At 42.3% G+C, this 18,294-nt stretch overlaps 1 protein-coding gene across 2 annotated transcripts in view; it reads right to left on the bottom strand.

Annotated features, from left to right (window-relative positions):
• Positions 1-15,554, bottom strand: part of HAT1 (histone acetyltransferase 1) — an 84,824-nt gene extending 69,270 nt beyond the window's left edge. Inside the window, exon 1 of one of the 2 annotated variants that reach the window (XM_056536113.1) lies at positions 15,450-15,554. Coding sequence is in view for 1 of the 2 variants with exons in the window: in XM_056536112.1 (XP_056392087.1) it covers positions 88-94 (7 nt within the window). In the remaining variant the exon portion in view is untranslated. Of the gene's footprint in view, positions 1-87; positions 185-15,449 lie in introns of those variants that run through there. The other variant, XM_056536112.1, reaches the window with a different exon arrangement.
• Positions 15,555-18,294: the final 2,740 nt, after the last annotated feature.

The following is an 18,294-nucleotide window of genomic DNA, read 5'->3' as shown; positions in this document are numbered from 1 at the left end:
TCAGGTCATGACTGCTGCTCGTATGTGGCCAGTGCCATTCGCCGTCCAGTAGCCGTGTCTTATAAGCGGCGCTTATCTAGAACTTACCCGCCATGTCTGCTCATCTGCAAAACAGCCAGGAAGACACAGCGAATCAACCCGCGCCTTCTGCCGCGCACGTGACACCGTGACGTATTTCCGCATCCTGCGAGTTGTAGTTTACCAAGCTCTGAGGGGTCGCCTAGCAACCGCATCACAGAGCTCAGCATAGAGAGGACGGCCAGACTTATAGACTGGACTGGCTATGAATTCCTATGTAGAAGGATCTGCCCCCAGAGCAGATGACTACAATGGTCTTTTTTTCTTTCTTTTATGCTTATATAGTGCAGCACAGGCTGTTATTACAGGGTTTTGTGTTTGTCTTGTGTTTAGCTGATGTGGCAGGAATGAGAATGGCTCCATTTTGGATGCAAATCCATCGCAGAAATGAAATGATAATGTTGCCTAAATTTCCCATACATTTTCTGGGTGTGGTATTTGATCACTGTACCTTGTCATCTAATTGAAGAGCTGCCGCTAATTAAAAAACCTTGAATAATCCACATTGCGCAACTAAGAAATGGAGCACTCACCAGGTAAATCGGGGTCATCAAGCTTCTTTATTTCATACTAGCTTAATACCCGGCGGTGCCCAGTTTTTCCTTCCTAATCCTTGTTGGGGAGGAAAATAAACAAAGGAGGAAGCTTTGGACTTCATATCCCGTCCTCATATATTGTTGTTATATCCCGACCTCCTATCCCGTCCTCATATCTCGACCTCATATCCCATCCTCCTATCCCGGTTCTCCTATCCTGACCTCCTATCCCGTCATCATATCTCGACCTCATATCCCATCCTCCTATCCCGACCTCCTATCCCGGTCCTCCTATCCCGTCCTCCTATCCCATCCTCCTATCCCGACCCGTAATATGTGTACCAGGTATTGAAATAACTCCAGCCGTACGGAAGTTATGTGGGAACATACATTTCCCATTGATTTGCATGGGACTTTAAACAAAAACCCTGACACTCACAAATGGGGGTAGTTAAGGGTTAAATTAACTCTCCTATATTTTAAGTGGATATATAAGTAACATGTGACCAAGTATTATCGAAATATCTCCAGCCGTTTGGAAGTTATGCAGTAACATATATTTCCCATAGACTTGTATGGGACTTTAAAAATAAACTCCGCCCCTGGCAAATGGGGATGAGTAAGGGTTAAATCACCTATCCTATGTTTGTTGTTGACATATAAGTAACATGTGTGCCAAGTTTCATGTTAATATCTTTAGCCGTTTGGACGTGATGCTGGAACATACATACATACACACACACACACGTTGAGATTGATATATATACTAGCTGAGTACCCGGCGTTGCCCGGTTTTTCCTTCCTAATCCTTGTTAGGAAGGAAAATAAACAAAGGAGGAAGCTTTTGACTTCATAACCTGTCCTCATAAATTGTTGTCATATCCCAACCTCCTATCCCGACCTCCTATCCCGACCTCCTATCCCGTCCTCCTATCCCGTCCTCCTATCCCGTCCTCCTATCCCGACCTCCTATCCCGTCCTCCTATCCCGACCTCCTATCCCGTCCTCCTATCTCGACCTCCTATCTCGTCCTCCTATCACGTCCTATCCCGTCCGCCTATCCCGTCCTCCTATCCCGTCCTCCTATCTTGACCTCCTATCCTGATCTCCTATCCCGTCCTCCTTTCCCGTCCTATTTTGACCTCCTATCTCGACTTCCTATCTTGACCTCCTATCCTGTCCTCCTATCTCGACCTCCTATCCCGTCCTCCTATCCCGTCCTCCTATCCCGTCCTCCTATCTCGACCTCCAATCCCGACCTCCTATCCCGTCCTCCTATCCCGTCCTCCTATCTCGACCTCCTGTCCCTACATCCTATCCCGTCCTATTATCCTTATCTCGACTTCCTATCCAGACCTCCTATCCAGACCTCCTCTCCCGACCTCCAATCCCTACCTCCTATCCAATCCATCTATCCCAACCTCCTATCTCGGCCTCCTATCCTGACCTCCTATCCCATCCTCATGTCCCCTGCTCCTATCTCGACCTCCTATCTCGACCTACTATCCTGACCTCCTATCCCAATCTCCTATCCCAATCTCCTATCCCGTCCTCCTATCCAGTCCATCTATCCCAACCTCATATCTCGACCTCCTATCCCGACCTCCTATCCCGTCCTCCTATCACGACTTCCTATCCCGTCCTCCTATCCCGTCCTCCTATCCCGTCCTTCTATCCCATCCTCCTATCCCGACCTCCTATCCCAACCTCCTATCCCGACCTCCTATCCCATCCTCCTATCCCGTCCTCCTATCCCGTCCTCCTATCCCGTCCTCCTATCACGACCTCCTATCCCGTCCTCCTATCACGACCTCCTATCCCGTCATCCTATCCCGACCTCCTATCTTGACCTCCTATCCCGACCCGTAGTATGTGTACCAGGTATTGAAATATCTCCAGCTGTACATAAGTTATGCGAGAACATACATTTCCCATTGATTTGCATGAGACTTTAAACAAAAGCCCTGACCCTCACAAATGGGGATAGTTAAGGATTAAATTAACTATCCTATATTTTAAGTGGACATATAAGTAACATGTGACCAAGTATTATGGAAATATCTCCAGCCGTTTGGAAGTTATGCAGTAACATATATTTCCCATTGACTTGTATGGGACTTTAAACATAAACCCCGCCCCTGGCAAATCAGGGTGTGTAAGGGTCAAATCACCTATCCTATGTTTGTTGTTGACATATAAGTAACATGTGTGCCAAGTTTCATGTTAATATCTTTAGCCGTTTGGACGTGATGCTGGAACATACACACATACATACATACACACACACGTTGAGTTTTATATATATAGATATAGATTAGCTTGGCGGCATACAAAAATACATGGGAGAGCGGACGGAACAAGGTAGGAGGGGGAGATGGTTGGGCAACGGTCCGTATCGCGCAGTTGCGCGATACGGACCGTCGCCCAACCCCCCTCCTACCTTGTTCCGTCCGCTCTCCCATGTATGTTTGTATGCCGCCAAGCTAATATGAAATAAAGAAGCTTGATGACCCAGATTGACCTGGTGAGTGCTCCATTTCTTTGTTGCTTATTGTGGATTATACATTTGGACTGTCTGATGTGAGCACCGATAAGGTCGGCTTATAGAGAAGAGCATAGCGGACTAGTGGATAGCGAAGTAGCAGTGCCGGGTTACCTCTGTTTAGGATCGAAAAAAAACCTTAACTTACCTATTGCCGATCCCAAAAGGCCATTGTTGTCACTCTCCAATCTTCTGGTGTGGTCTTCTTCCAACTCCTGGGGCTCGACATGTCAAACTGCGCTCAGCTAATTGTCAGCCACAGCTATGTCTTGCCTTGGCCCTGACAGACTAAGCGGCAGTGTGATGTATTGAGCCCAGGCCTACCCTTCTTCCTCGTGCCTGCCATGCATCACACTGCTGCGCAACCAATCACTGGCCAAGCTGTGGTTGGCGATTGGCTGCATGCAGTGTGACATGTCGGACTCCAGAAACAGGAAAAAGACCACATCGGAGGAAGGAATAATGATATCAGCGGCACAGGTGGAATTTTTTATTTTTATTTGCAGCAGTCCGAGCCTATAGGGATTTAAAAAAAATCTGGAATACCCCTTTAGCTGCTGGTGTTGGAGGTCACACGTGTTAAATGATTAGACACATAAGTGGGTTGAGGTCAGTTCACACTATGTGCAGTCTTGATGAGCTTCCCAATTCAGAGGGCATTTTTTTAAGCAATATTACCATGAAGAGAATTTTAACTGCATTTAGCCTATTTCTGCGGCAAACTATTTTTGCTTCAATTATGGGAAAATCATAGCATAAACAGGACAACGCAGCAAGAAACTCAATGTGTGAACACAGCCTCAGTGGAGTTGTACAACTACTAAATTTTCCTAATCCCATAGAAAAAATATTTGTGAGATGTAACTTAAAAAATATAGTTATGTAAGTTCTGTGGGATTGTATTTTTACTGTTCATCGTGTAGTAAAACTAGCATCTTACCCGTATTCTTCTGCACGTGCCCTTAAAACATTTTTTTAAAGGGGTACTCCACCCCTAGACATCTTATCCCCTATCCAAAGGATAGGGGATAAAATGTCAGATCGGTGTGGTTTCAATAACATGATATTTTAATAGGGCATTTACACTCATGAGTTATGGGAGTGGCTGAAGGTTCTGGAGATTAAAAGGGTACTCCGGTGGAAAACTTTTTTTTCTTAAATCAACTGGTGCCAGAAAGTTAAACAGATTTGTAAATTACTTCTATTAAAAAATCTTAATCCTTCCAGTACTTATTAGCGGCTGTATACTACAGAGGAAATTCTTTTCTTTTTGGATTTCTTTTCTGTCTGTCCACAGTGCTCTCTGCTGTCACCTCTGTCCATGTCAGGAACTGTCCAGTGCAGGAGGAAATCCCCATAGCAAACACATGCTGCTCTGGACAGTTCCTAAAATGGACAGAGAGCACTGACATGGAAAAGAATTTCCTCTGTAGTATACAGCAGCTGATATGTACTGGAAGGATTAAGATTTTTTAATAGAAGATATTTACAAATCTGTTTAACTTTTTGGCATAAGTTGATTAGATTTTTTTTTTTTTAAATGTATTCACCGGAGTACCCCTTTCAGTGACTTCCATACTCCTGTTCTTGGTTGTGTTGCAGTCCTGAATCCCATCTCACATCTGTGTGAGCACTGCCAGAGAGCAGCACAAAGGAGTTTTACTGAAGCATGACCAGTTTGTCTCTGATATGTTGGATACTAATACACAACACCAAAAAAAGATTGGCCCTCATTTACTATTCTAAACCCGACTTGTTTTGTCTGTTTTTTTTGTCACATCTTTGTCTGCGCCAGTCTGCGACACGATGTGACCTTTTTTTTTCAGACGGACCCGATGTGGATTCTACCAAACCTGAAAAAGGGGCATAACCCGACATTTCTGAGCTTTCCCACGTATTTATAAAGCTTTCCAACCCGAATTTGTTCAATTGTTGTGGATTTTTTCCCGACAACTCAGAGGAGTTGGAAACCAAGCCAAAAAGACGCACATGCGACAAACAGGATGCGACATAATAATAAATACCAGGGAAAAAAGCAATCGGGTAAGAAAGCAACATAGATTTACAACCCCATTTTCTAAGTAAATGAGGGCCATTGACTTTTGGGACTGAACCAACAAAGTTTTGGGTGAGAAGTTTATGTCTATGTAAATAACCTGATGTGAAGGACGCTTAAGTTTCTGCTATACCGCATACCGCAAGCAAAATTTATTGCTGTATGTGAATTATTACAATAAACCCAAGACTGCCAAACTTTCTGTGTCTGTCTGCTTTCTGACAAGACTGTTTGAAGAGTCATATTCTAATATACATGTATAGATTTTTTTTTTAGCACTAAAATAACTTCATGTTCCAAACTGATGACACTGTTAGGCTGTTAGATAGCTATTAGGACACAGAGACACATAGTACCTTTCATAGTAACATAGTTCATATGGTCGAAAAAAGACCAGAGTCCATCAAGTTCAACCTATAACCCTAATGAGTCCCTACTGAGTTAATCCAGAGGAAGGCAAAAAAAAGCTTATACTCAATGTAAAAATTCCTTTCTGACTCCAAATATGGCATCAGAATAAATCCCTGGATCAACGTTCTGTCCCTATAAATCTAGTATCCATAACCAGCGATGTTATTATTCTCCAAAAATACATCCAGACCCCTTTTAAATTCTTTTACAGAGTTCTCCATGACCACCTCCTCAGGCAGAGAATTTCACTGTCTCACTGCTCTTACAGTAAAGAACCCCTGTCTGTGCTGGTGTAGAAACCTTCTTTCCTCTAGATGTAGAGGATGCCCCCTTGTTATAGATACATACCTGTGTATAAATAGATCATGGGAGAGATCTCTGTACTGTCCCCTGATATATTTATACATAGTTATTAGGTCTCCCCTAAGCCTTCTTTTTTCCAAACTAAATAACTCCAGTTCTGATCATCTATCTGGGTACTGTAGTCCTCTCATTCCCAGTATTACTCTGGTTGCCCGTCTATGAACCCTCTCCAGCTCCACTATATCTTTCTTGTACACTGGTGCCCAGTACTGTACACAGTATTCTATGTGTGGTCTGACTAGTGATTTGTACAGCGGAAGAATTATTTCCTTGTCGTGGGCATCTATGCCCCTATTGATGCACCCCATGATTTTATTTGCCTTGGCAGCAGCTGCCCGACACTGGTCACTACAGCTAAATTTACTATTAACTAAGACTCCCAAGTCCTTTTTCACGTCAGTCGGCCCAAGTATTCTCCCATTTAATACATAATCCCAGCCCAGATTTTTCCTCCCCATGTGCATTACCTTACATTTATCAGTGTTGAACCTCATCTGCCACTTCTCAGCCTAAACCTCCAACCTATCCAGATCCATTTGTAACAGTGCACTGTCCTCTATAGTGTTTACCGCTTTTGGTATCATCTGCAAAGATTGCTACTTTACTATTCAACCCCTCTACAAGGTCATTAATGAATATATTAAACAGAACAGGACCCAAGACGGACCCCTGTGGTACCCCACTAGTAACAGTCACCCAATCAGAATAAGTACCATTAATAACCACCTTCTGTTTCCTATCATTGAGCCAGTTACTTACCCACTTGCACACATTCTCCCCCAGCCCCATCCTTCTCATTTTATGCACCAACCTTTTATGTGGCACCGCATCAAATGCTTTGGAAAAATCCAGATATACGACATCCAGTGATTGCCCCTGGTCCAGTCTGGAGCTCACCTCCTCATAAAAGCTGATCAAGTTAGTTTGACAGGAACGATCCCTCATAAATCCATGCTGATATGGAGTCATACATTTATTTTTATCAATATACTCCAAAATAGCATCTCTTAGAAAACCCTCAATTTACATACAACAGAGGTTAAACTAACAGGCCTATAATTACCGGGGTCACCTTTTGACCCCTTTTCAAATATGGACACCACATTTGCTATGCTCCAGTCCTGGGGAACAGTCCCTGTCACTATAGAGTCCCTGAATATAAAAAATAGGGGTCTATCTATTACATTAGTTAATTCCTTTAGAACACGGGGGTGAATGCATTCTGGACCTGGCGATTTGTCTATTTTGATTTTTTTGTAGGTGGCACTGTACTTCTTCCTGGGTTAGACAGGTGACCTGTACTGGGGAGTTTACCTTATCTCGCTGTATTTCACCTGGCATTTCATTTTCCTCGGTGAATACAGTGGAGAAGAATTAGTTTAATATATTTGCTTTTTCCTGATCCCAGTCTATAATTTCTTCCTCATCATTTTTTTAAAGGGCCCACACTTTCATTTTTGACCATTTTGTTATTTATATAGTTAAAGAACGTTTTGGGGTTAGTTTTACTCTCTTTGGCAATGAGTCTTTCTGTCTCTATTTTTTGCGGCTTTTATCTGTTTTTTACATATTTTACTTTTTACTTTTTAATGCCTCTTCACTGCCATCCTGTTTAGTAGCTTAAATGCTTTATTTTTGTCATTTATCCCCCCCCCCCCCCCTTAACATTTTTATTCATCCATATTGGGTTTTCTTTTATTCCTGACCCTTTTATTCCCATAAGGTATATACATCTTACAGTGAGAATTTAAAATATTCTTAAAATTTTCCCATTTGGTGTCAGTATTCTTGTTTTTAAGGACATTATGCCATTTTATACAGTTAAGGGCTTCTCTGAGTTGATCAAACTTTGCCTTCCTAAAGTTCATTGTTTTTGTGGCCCCTCGAGAGATTCCCTTATTGAAGAACAAGTTATAGGCCCTCATTTACTAAGAGTGGAGTGTAGGTTTCTTTGTGGGTTTTAATTCCCTACAATTTATTTTCCACGGTATTTACTAAGGTTTCCCTACATTTTCCACTTTCCCTACACTTTGCTTTTTTTTTTTACACATGCTGTGATCTGTAGGGGTTTTCTCAGCTGAAATCCACCACATTTTCTGTGGAAACCTTTGTAAATATGTTGGGTCTTTGTGAAAATGTTGGGAACACGCCCCCTTTCAGAGACCACGCCCCCTTTCCCAGATGACCACGCCCATTTTCGGGTTTTCTTAGCAAAATGGAGAGTTAGTCGGGGTTTTTTTCAATTCTGGCGCAAATTCTGGCGCAGACAGAATTTCTGGCACAATGTGACAGAATCTGGCGCACAACCCGACAAAACATGTCGGGTTTGCAATAGTAAATGAGAGCCATAATGTATTATATTATGATCACTATTTACTAGGTGTCCTCCTACCTGCACATTAGTTACTCTGTCAGGTCTGGTGGTTAATATTAAGTCCAGTAGGGTGCCCCCTGTGGTCAGGCCCTGCACCCTTTGGGACATATAATTCTCTTTAGCTATATCTGTTTATGCTTCCATAATCTAGAAAAATGCTTTTATTATCTGATGGCAAACATCGAAGAGGTGTTTCCAAGCCCCTGAAGTGCTGAGGTCTGGAACGCCATCCTGCTCCCCCTCCCATCTCTGTTCCTGCTTGATTGACAGTCAGCTGGAAGCCAGGCCCTGTTTAAAGATTGCTATTTTGTGCCTGAATGACCAAGCACATGAGGGCTTTTATTTATTTATTCTTTGCACTACCAAAAGCTTGTTTTATGGCACCATTTTGGGGTTCATTCAGAAATCATATACATACAAATAAACGGAGAGTGGTTTACATTGAACATCAAGATTATTGCTCTGACTTCTCTCTATCCAGTTAAGCCTACAAAGGTCACACCACACCGGCATTTGCTACACAGTGTCAGGAGTTCACCATTGGTCATCGAGCCGATCCATAGTCGGATATTTCACCTTACATTACCTCCGATGCTCAGACCCCTTACGAGACACAGGCAACATTCCTCTTTATATAAGCTACATGAAATATGGGTTAATCCTTTCAAGACTATAGGTAGTAGACTCACATACCTAACACCTAAATTCTAGCTCCAAACCAAGTGATACAAATATTAAAGGGGTACTCTGCTCCTAGACATCTTATCCCCTTTTCAAAGGATAGGGGATAAGATGTCTGATGGTGGGGGTCCCGCTGCTGGGGTCCCCCGAGATCTCAGCTTCGGCACCCCAGACATCCAGTGCACAAAGCAAACTTCTCTCCGTGCCGGATGACTGGCGATGCGGGGCGGAGGCTCGTGACGTCATGGTCACGCCCGCGTGTGTCGTCACGGCCACATTCTCTTAATGCAAGTCTATGGGAGAGGGCGTGACGGCCCCCTCCCATAGACTTGTATTGAGGGTGTGTGGCCGTGACGTCACACACGGGTGTGACCATGACGTCACGAGCCTCTGGCGCTGCATTCAATGCTCTAAATGAACGCTGGGTGCAGCAGGAAGATCATGGGGGTCCTCAGCGGTGGGACCCCCGTGATCAGACATCTTACAGTACATATATCTTTTCTTTTGCACCATTCACTGTGTGGTTTCAATAACATGATATTTTAATAGGGCATTTACACTCATGAGTTATAGGAGGGAGTGGCTGAAGGTTCTGGAGATTAAAGGGGTACTCCGGTGGAAAACATTTTTTTTTTTAATCAACTGGTGACAAAGTTTTTTTTAGATTTGTAAAAGACTTCTACTAAAAAATCTTTACTCTTCCAATACTTTTTAGCAGCGATATGCTACAGAGGCAATTCTTTTCTTTTTTAATTTCTTTTTTGTCTTGTCCACAGTGCTCTCTGCTGACACCTGATGCCCATATCAGGAGCTGTCCAGAGCAGGAGAAAATCCCCATTGCAAACCTATGCTGCTCTAGATAGTTCCTGATATGGACAGAGGTGTCAGCAGAGAGCACTGTGGACAAGACAAAAAAAATTTAAAAAGAAAAGAATTTCCTCTGTAGCATACAGCTGCTAAAAAGTACTGGAAGGGTAAAGATTTTTTAATAGAAGTCATTTACAAATCTGTTTAACTTTCTGGCACCAGTTGATTTAAAAAAAAAAAAAAATTCCACCTAAGTACCCCTTTAACCGATCAAAACTTTTGACGTGTCTTTGTGACATGTCCAAAGTTTTTATAAATGACTGATACACTTTAACTCTACTCTTATCAGTTGTGATAGGCTGGGACTGTCATGTCATGGAAATCTCACAATTTCCTTTTCCATTGAAACAGTAAGTTAAAGTGATTTGCAAGGGCTGAATCATCACCTATTCCTTGTGGTAAGATGGATTTGTAACACTTCTCACATCGCATCTCAATCTTTTAGTGGGCCAATTGCTATATAGTGTCAGGCAAAAAGAGCTTTATTGACTGCATGCAATATAATAAACAATCCTGGAGGACAGCACAAAGCAATCTAGTCCTGTGACCTATATTTCACTTGATTGCTTCATAAAGAGAAACATACTAGATTTTTAGTGGAAAATCCCCGTGGTGTCCTGTTTCATCTTCCCTGAAGACATTAATTTGTCTTTCACAGCAGCTGAAAGAACACAAAATTCTTGCCATTGTCTGCTGTAAATGTCAACACTGCCATAACATGTGATGGTTAGGAAATTATAGAACCAATAATCTGTATAACAACCTTATCAAGGTGAAATATATAGTCACTAGAGCCTAATATTTAGACCAGCCATTCTGCTTGTCTGCTGCTGCTTTATCCTTATTTATAAGTTTGCAATATATTCTCATTACTTTTCGGCAATGGGTGAATAATATTCCTAAATACTATTTTATTCTGAAAATGTCAAGGATTCTTACTTAAAGGGGTACTCCAGTGGAAACCTTTTTTTTTTTTTTTTTTTTTTTAAATCAACTGGTACCAGAAAGTTAAACAGATTTGTAAATCACTTCTATTAAAAAAATCTAAATCCTTCCAGTACTTTTTAGGGGCTGTATACTAAAGAGAAATACAAAAAAGAAATGCATTTCCTGTGATGTCCTGACCACGGTGCTCTCTGCTGACCTCTGCTGCCCATTTTAGGAACTGTCCAGAACAGGAGAAAATCCGCATAGCAAACATATGCTGCTCTGGACAGTTCATAAAATGGACAGCAGAGGTCAGCAGAGAGCACTGTGTTCAGGACATGACAGGAAATGCATTTCTTTTTTGTATCTCTCTTTAGTATACAGCCCCTAAAAAGTACTGCAAGGATTAAGATTTTTTTTATAGAAGTGATTTACAAATCTGTTTAACTTTCTGGCACCAGTTGATTTAAAAAAAAAAAAAAAAGTTTTCCACGGGAGTACCCCTTTAAAGCTGTACTCCAAGAAAAAAAATTCAAATCAATTGGGGCCAGAAAGTTATACAAATTTGTAAACATCTTATGCCTTTCAGTACTTATCAGCTGCTGTATTACTCCAGGGGAAGTTGTGTAGTTCTTTCCAGTCTGATCACAGTGCTCTCTGCTGACACCTCTGTCCATATCAGGAACTTTCCATAGCAGAAGCAAATCTCCATAGCAAACCTATCCTGCTCCAGAGAGTTCCTGACATGGACAGAGGTGTCAGCAGAGAGCACTGTGGTCAGACTGAAAAGAACTACACAAGATGAGGTTCTCAAAATGAGACACAATTCTTTGTCACAAACATTTTAAAGGGGTTATCCAGGAAAAAACTCTTTTTTTTTATATATCAACTGGCTCCAGAAAGTTAAACAGATTTGTAAATGACTTCTATTAAAAAATCTTAATCCTTCCAATAATTATCAGCTGCTGAAGTTGAGTTGTTTTCTGTCTGGCAACAGTGCTCTCTGTTGACATTTCTGCTTGTCTCGGGAACTGCACAGAGTAGAGGTTTGCTATGGGGATTTGCTTTTACTCTGGACAGTTCCCGAGACACGTGTCATCAGAGAGCACTTAGACAGAAAAGAGCAACTCAACTTCAGCAGCTCATAAGTACTGAAAGGATTAATATTTTTTTTATAGAAGTAATTTACAAATCTGTTTAACTTTCTGTAGCCAGTTGATATATAAAAAAAAGTTTTTTCCTGGATAACCCTTTTAAATTGTCTGTCAGTTGTGGCTGCAGGAGATGTGGCTGTGGTTCTGTTCCACTTGCAGTCTCTGTTTGTAGTCACATAGAAATGTTCTCGCCCACCTTGCTTCAGTCACTGCCCTTCATCCTACAACTCCCTCTTATAGATGAGGCTCTATAGCAATGGTCTTCAACCCGCGGACCTCCAGATGTTGCAAAACTACAACCCCCAGCATGCCCGGACAGCCGTTGGCTGTCCGGGCATGCTGGGAGTTGTAGTTTTGCAACATCTGGAGGTCCGCAGGTTGGAGACCACTGCTCTATAGCATCAAATGACAGGAATCATGGTCATTTTTATCAGCTACAGTCTCCTTCTTATGGTAGCACAAACTCAGCTCTCTGAGCCCCGGAAAACTCAGTCCAGCAGCATGACCCATGAGGGAGGAACCTCTTTGCTGCCATGTTAAGCAGCTGCACTTGCAAATGGCCAGCCAAGTAAGGAAGAACAAGATAAATAGCGTACTTATAAATAACCATTACAAATGGCAATACATGTAGCAAAAAAAAAAAAAAAGTCATGTTTTCCCAATCAATGTGCACTCATGTGATGTCTGATTGCGGGGGACCCGTTGTTGGGACCCCCACTATCTCCGTGCAGCACCCGGCATTCTGTGCTGGGTGCTGCTCCTGTCTCGGAAATGTTGGGTTTTCGAGACGGAGACGTGACGTCACGCCACGCCCCTTTCATTCAAGTCATGCCACGCCCCCACCATTCATGTCATGCCACGCCCCCTCCATTCACGCCCCCTCCATAGACATGAATGGAGTGGGCGTGGTGTGGAGTCTCGAGGGGATGTGGCATGACGTTATGTATCCTGCCGTGGGCACTCAGCGTTTAAAACATACTGATTAGGCTGGGTTCACACCACATTTTGTTAACTACGGTTCCCGTATACTGCTATGAGGAGGGGGGGCGGGGCTTAATTGCGGTGCCTGCACTCAGCCGTATTCGGAAACCGTATTTAATGCATGTCTATGAGCCGACCGGAGTGAACTGCAGCCTCCGGTCGGCTTAGTTTTCGGCCGTATGCGGTTTCTCGACTGCAGGCAAAAACGCGGTCGACCATGTTTTTGCCTGCGGTCGGGAAACCGCATACGGCCGAAAACGAAGCAGACCTGAGGCTGCGGTTCACTCCGGTCGGCTCATAGACGTACATTAACTACGGTTCCCGAATACGGCTGAGTATGGGCGCCGCGATTAAGCCCTGCCCCCCCTCCTCCCAGCCGTATACGGGAGCCGTATTTAACAAAATGTTGTGTGAACCCAGCCTTAGAATGCTGGATGCTGCATGGAGATCACGGGTGAGACCCCCGCAATAAGACATCTTATTCCCTGTCTTTTGGATAGGGGATAAGATTTCTAGGGACAGAGTACCCCTTTAAAAAAAATGGTACCCCATGTGGCCAGGCAATGAAGTGGACAATAGTATTTTTCTTTGTCAATTTTGTGTCTTTATCAGCAATTTAGATGTTACTAAAACGACTAGATAGGATTGCAAAGATATCCTTGTGATCCGCATTGAAGAAAAGTCATGTTAGACAGCTGCCCCGGAGCCTCCGAATACCGTAATACACTGCTAAGCCATACCTAGATATGTTGTACCCAGCAAGTTGTTATCCAAATCATTTATTATCCTGTATAATACCACTTTCGAATTATATAGGAAATTTGGCGAAGATAGTTATATTTATTTAACACATGTCAGGAGGATCTAAGTGCCAAGGAGTGTTACATATATTATTCTCAATGTGGATGAAAGTTCCTATAGTGCCTTGAAGGTGAACCCTACATAAATGTTAAGAGTTTATTCTGCTCTGAGCAGGGGTTCTTCACACTCCATGTGTTGAGCACAATCCACTTGTTCAGTAAGGTTCCTATGATTAATGTAACTAACCTGATTGAAATAATATAGATTTGCGAGATTGGCTAAGACACATGTGGGCATCAGAACAAATTACGGAGATAGCTGTGAGTGACTAGGCCTTTTCAAGGACATGCTTTTCAAGCCTGCCAAGTAGATTGCATCTACTGTAGTCATTAAGAGAAGAATACAATCAGCTCCGCAGCGCCATCCGCCTATATTTTGGAATGAAAATGTTTCAGCAGAATTCAGAATAAAATCAAAATACACTGATGCAGGGAATACTATATTTTTGTATTAACCCAATACAGGGTTATACATATATATATATATATATATAGAGGGCAAAAAAAAATAATCATATGCATTGCATTGGCAATGCTTTAATCTGAACACACAATTCTAAGAAAAAGATTGTTGGTCCTCTGAAGCATTGAAAGAAATCCACCTACAACAGTAAAAGTACTAAGAAAAAGGATTAAAGGGGTATTCCAGGAAAAAACTTTTTTATTTATCAACTGGCTCCAGAAAGTTAAACAGATTTGTAAATTACTTCTATTAAAAAATCTTAATCCTTTCAGTACTTATGAGCTTCTGAAGTTAAGGTTGTTCTTTTCTTTCTAAGTGCTCTCTGATAACACGTGTCTCGGGAACCGCCCAGTTTAGAAGAGGTTTGCTATGGGGGTTTGCTTCTAAACTGGGCGTTTCCCGAGACATGTGTCATCAGAGAGCACTTAGAAAAGAACAACCTTAACTTCAGAAGCTCATAAGTACTGAAAGGATTAAGATTTTTCAATAGAAGTAATTTACAAATCTGTTTAACTTTCTGGAGCCAGTTGATATAGAAACATTTTTCCTGGAATACCCCTTTAAGCCTTTTTCTTAGTACTTTTACTGTTGTAGGAGAATTTCTTTCAATGCTTCAGAGGACCAACAAACCCCTTTAATCTCTTAAATGAGGGTTACATATTGACATGTAATGGGGAACTTTCTCTGCTTTTAGCTCATTGGGGGGAATGCGGGGACCTCCTGGAGAGTTGAAAAGATGGTGAAAAGCTCACACATTATTACTCCACTGGGTCACTGAGTGATAAATTCAGCGCGCCAACCAGTACATCTGCTAACCACACCCCCTGGAAGCGCACAAGAAAAACGAAAGAAGCCAGCACAGACAACATAAAAGTAGCGCAAAATTTTATGATCATTTTGGTGCACTTCAATGCAAAAAATAAAAACACACTGCAATTTTGCAGGTGCATGCCAGTTGATAAATTACTCTCTATGGGGGAGATTTATCAAAACCTGTCCAGAGGAAAAGTTGCTGAGTTGCCCATAGCAACCAATCAGATCACTTCTTTACTTTACTGAAAAATGAAAAAAGCGATCTGATTGATTGTGATGGACAACTTTTTCTCTGGACAGTTTTTGAAAAAAATCTCCCCCTATGTGCTCAGTTATTACTCACTGCCATTCTTTTTCAATTCCCCTTGTGTTCCAGTCGCTCCGAACTGTCCTGCCAACTCTTCCCAATGGCGGGGTTGCAGATGTCAATTAACGTGTCATTGTCTATTGACAAAAGTAAATGAAAAAAAAAACTGCATATACCATTACTATAGATCAGGCATAGGCAACCTTCGGCACTGCAGATGTTTTGGACTATGGGGGGAGATTTATCAAAACCAGTGAAGAGGAAAAGTTGCCCAGTTGCATATAGCAACCAATCAGATCGCTTCTTTCAGTTTGCAGAGGCCTTGTTAAAAAGGAAAGAAGTGATCTGATTGGTTGCTATGGGCAACTTTTCCTCTGAACAGGATTTGATAAATATCAAAGAATAAGGAAAAAACGCAAATCAGCTCACCACTTTGGTCTGAATGTACGTCAATGTCCTTGGCACATATGAGGATGAGCACGGAGAGAACAATGGGCCGTATCCCACGTAGACATCAGTAGTAGAAACAAAAAATGCAGTTTCAAGCTCCTAAAGGGAAAAAGTGTATTAATACTTCAAACTTTAATAGTCCATATTAAAAACTGGGGAATAGCAACATGTCACTATAAAAAGTGGGGGGAAAAATGCTGATGCTTTTCGGCCTGAGTTATTAACCCTTAATCATGGCAATCATTTTTTGCCATGCTTAAGGGCTGATATCTATGACCGAAACTCGTCAGCGTTTTTTTTTTTCACTTTTTATAATGACATGTTGCTATTCCCCCGTTTTGAATATGGACTATTGAAGTTTGAAGTATTAATACACTTTTTCCCTTTCAATCTCAAAATCACTTTTTTCCTTTCAAACTCAAGATCAATCTCCCCCTATATCTCCCACAATGCTTTGGCAGATCATCATGGGAGATGTAGTCCAAAACATCTGCAGTGCTGAAGGTTGCCTATGTCTGCTATAGTTGATAAAGGGGTGCCTGCATTCAGATACTATGCCAAAGATATTAAGGATACAAGGAGATTAATAATTGCTTTGGACTATATTAAATATATGTCAAACATGGACAAAGCTAAAGTCTTCTGATGCACAATTGGTACTTAAAGTCTACCTGTTGTTAGCAAAAACTTTTTATATAATGTAGATAATACCATTATATTCCACAAAGAAGGTGTAGCCGGCACTGCCTACAGCATACGTCCCACAAGGATATGGAAACACACCGCAAACTTCCGGACATCTGCACAACTGACCGCCGGTGCTCTCAGTCAGATAAAGACAAACTTCTAGGGAGCAGATGAAGACGAAAAAGCACTGGGTACACTGGATCCGGTCAAGCAGTTTATTGCAGGTGAAGATGCTACGCAACAATTGTTTCACAATAGCGAAACAATTGTTGCTGAACATCTTCACCTGCAATAAACTGCTTGACCGTATCCAGTGTGCCCAGTGCTTTTTCGTCTTCATCTGCTCCCTAGAATACCATTATATGTATATTTGTAATATTCATTTGTTAAAGAATTTGTATATTTATGGGTGAAATTATTTTTTGTCTCTGCAGCTATTGTCTGTGTGTCTCTGTGAGGAGACCAAAGACAGGAAGTGTAGGCCGGACGAGCGGGGCTCTGTGCAGGCTCCTGGTTTGTCTAGTTAGTGTTTACCAGGCTGCGCTTTGGTGCGCAGGCCTTCCTCAGCTGTCAATACTATAGCTGTACACGTGCTGCTATTTGTGTGCAGATGATGACATCAAACTCCGGGGGAGGAGCCCTGTCATCATGGAAACATAATAACAACTCAGTGATACAAAAGAAATGTGTCCAGATATAACATGGCAAGTCAGATACAAGTGGGACTAAAGTGGTGAGCCCACAGGAATCCAAGAGTAGTGATTGACAGAGTTGTGGGAGCGCAGCAGGGCTGGCGGCATCTCCACTGGTAAAAGTTCATTTAAACTGCTGCACAAAACAGTGCAGGTGCCGGGCGCAGCAGCAAATATATGCCTGTGCTTCCTATATAAAGATCATTTGTCCAGAGCTTTCTGGAAGATGGTTCAGCTTGAAGGACAGCAGGGCCTATACACTAAGGGGCTGTCACTGTGAGTCTCCTAGAATCAGCAGGAGTACATGAAGAGGCATGGATAGTACATATAGGATCTGACATATGCCCAATCAACAATACATATATAAATATCTAGCATATAGTGATCAGAGGGTATAATGTATCATAAAGTCTATGATAGTGAAGTGAAGATTAAAGTCCATCACAAGGTGGATAAATGTCTCATCAGGACATGGTTCCAGTAATTCATGTCCTTAGTCTACTTGTCTTTAGCAAACTGTTTTGGGGTTTCCTTGTGCTTCATCTTTAGAAGAGGCTTCATTCTAGAACAATGACCATGCAGACGAATTTGATGCAGTGTGCAGCATATGGTCTGAGCACTGACAGGCTGAACCCCCACCCCTTCAACCTCTGCAGCAATGCAGCACTTTGGCAGCACTCATATGTCTATTTCCCAAAGACAACCTCTGGATATGACCAGTGGCATTGCTAGGGTTGGTGTCACCCAGTGCGGTAGAAAATGGTGTCACCCAATTACCCCTCCCCCCCAAGTAAGTTTTTAGCCTGTTGTGACAGACACCACTGGCGTATTGTGAAAAATTACAGTATAATAATTAAATATACCAATTGCCACAGAATGGGAAAGCGCTAAAAAGTAGCACCCTAGCACCCCTCAACATCAGTTAGCTGATGCTATTACCACGGGAGGGGGGATTGGTGGTGTTGCTGGTGGATGATGGGGGTTCTACTGCTGGGGAGGGTGTTGTTGGTGGATGATAAGGGTGCTACTGCCCCCCTGGCAGTAGCACCCCC

Source organism: Hyla sarda, chromosome 8, assembly GCF_029499605.1.
Source record: "Hyla sarda isolate aHylSar1 chromosome 8, aHylSar1.hap1, whole genome shotgun sequence".
NCBI lineage: Eukaryota > Metazoa > Chordata > Amphibia > Anura > Hylidae > Hyla > Hyla sarda.
The sequence above is the reverse complement of the archived record's forward strand: the minus strand, read 5'-3'. Positions and strand labels throughout refer to the sequence as shown.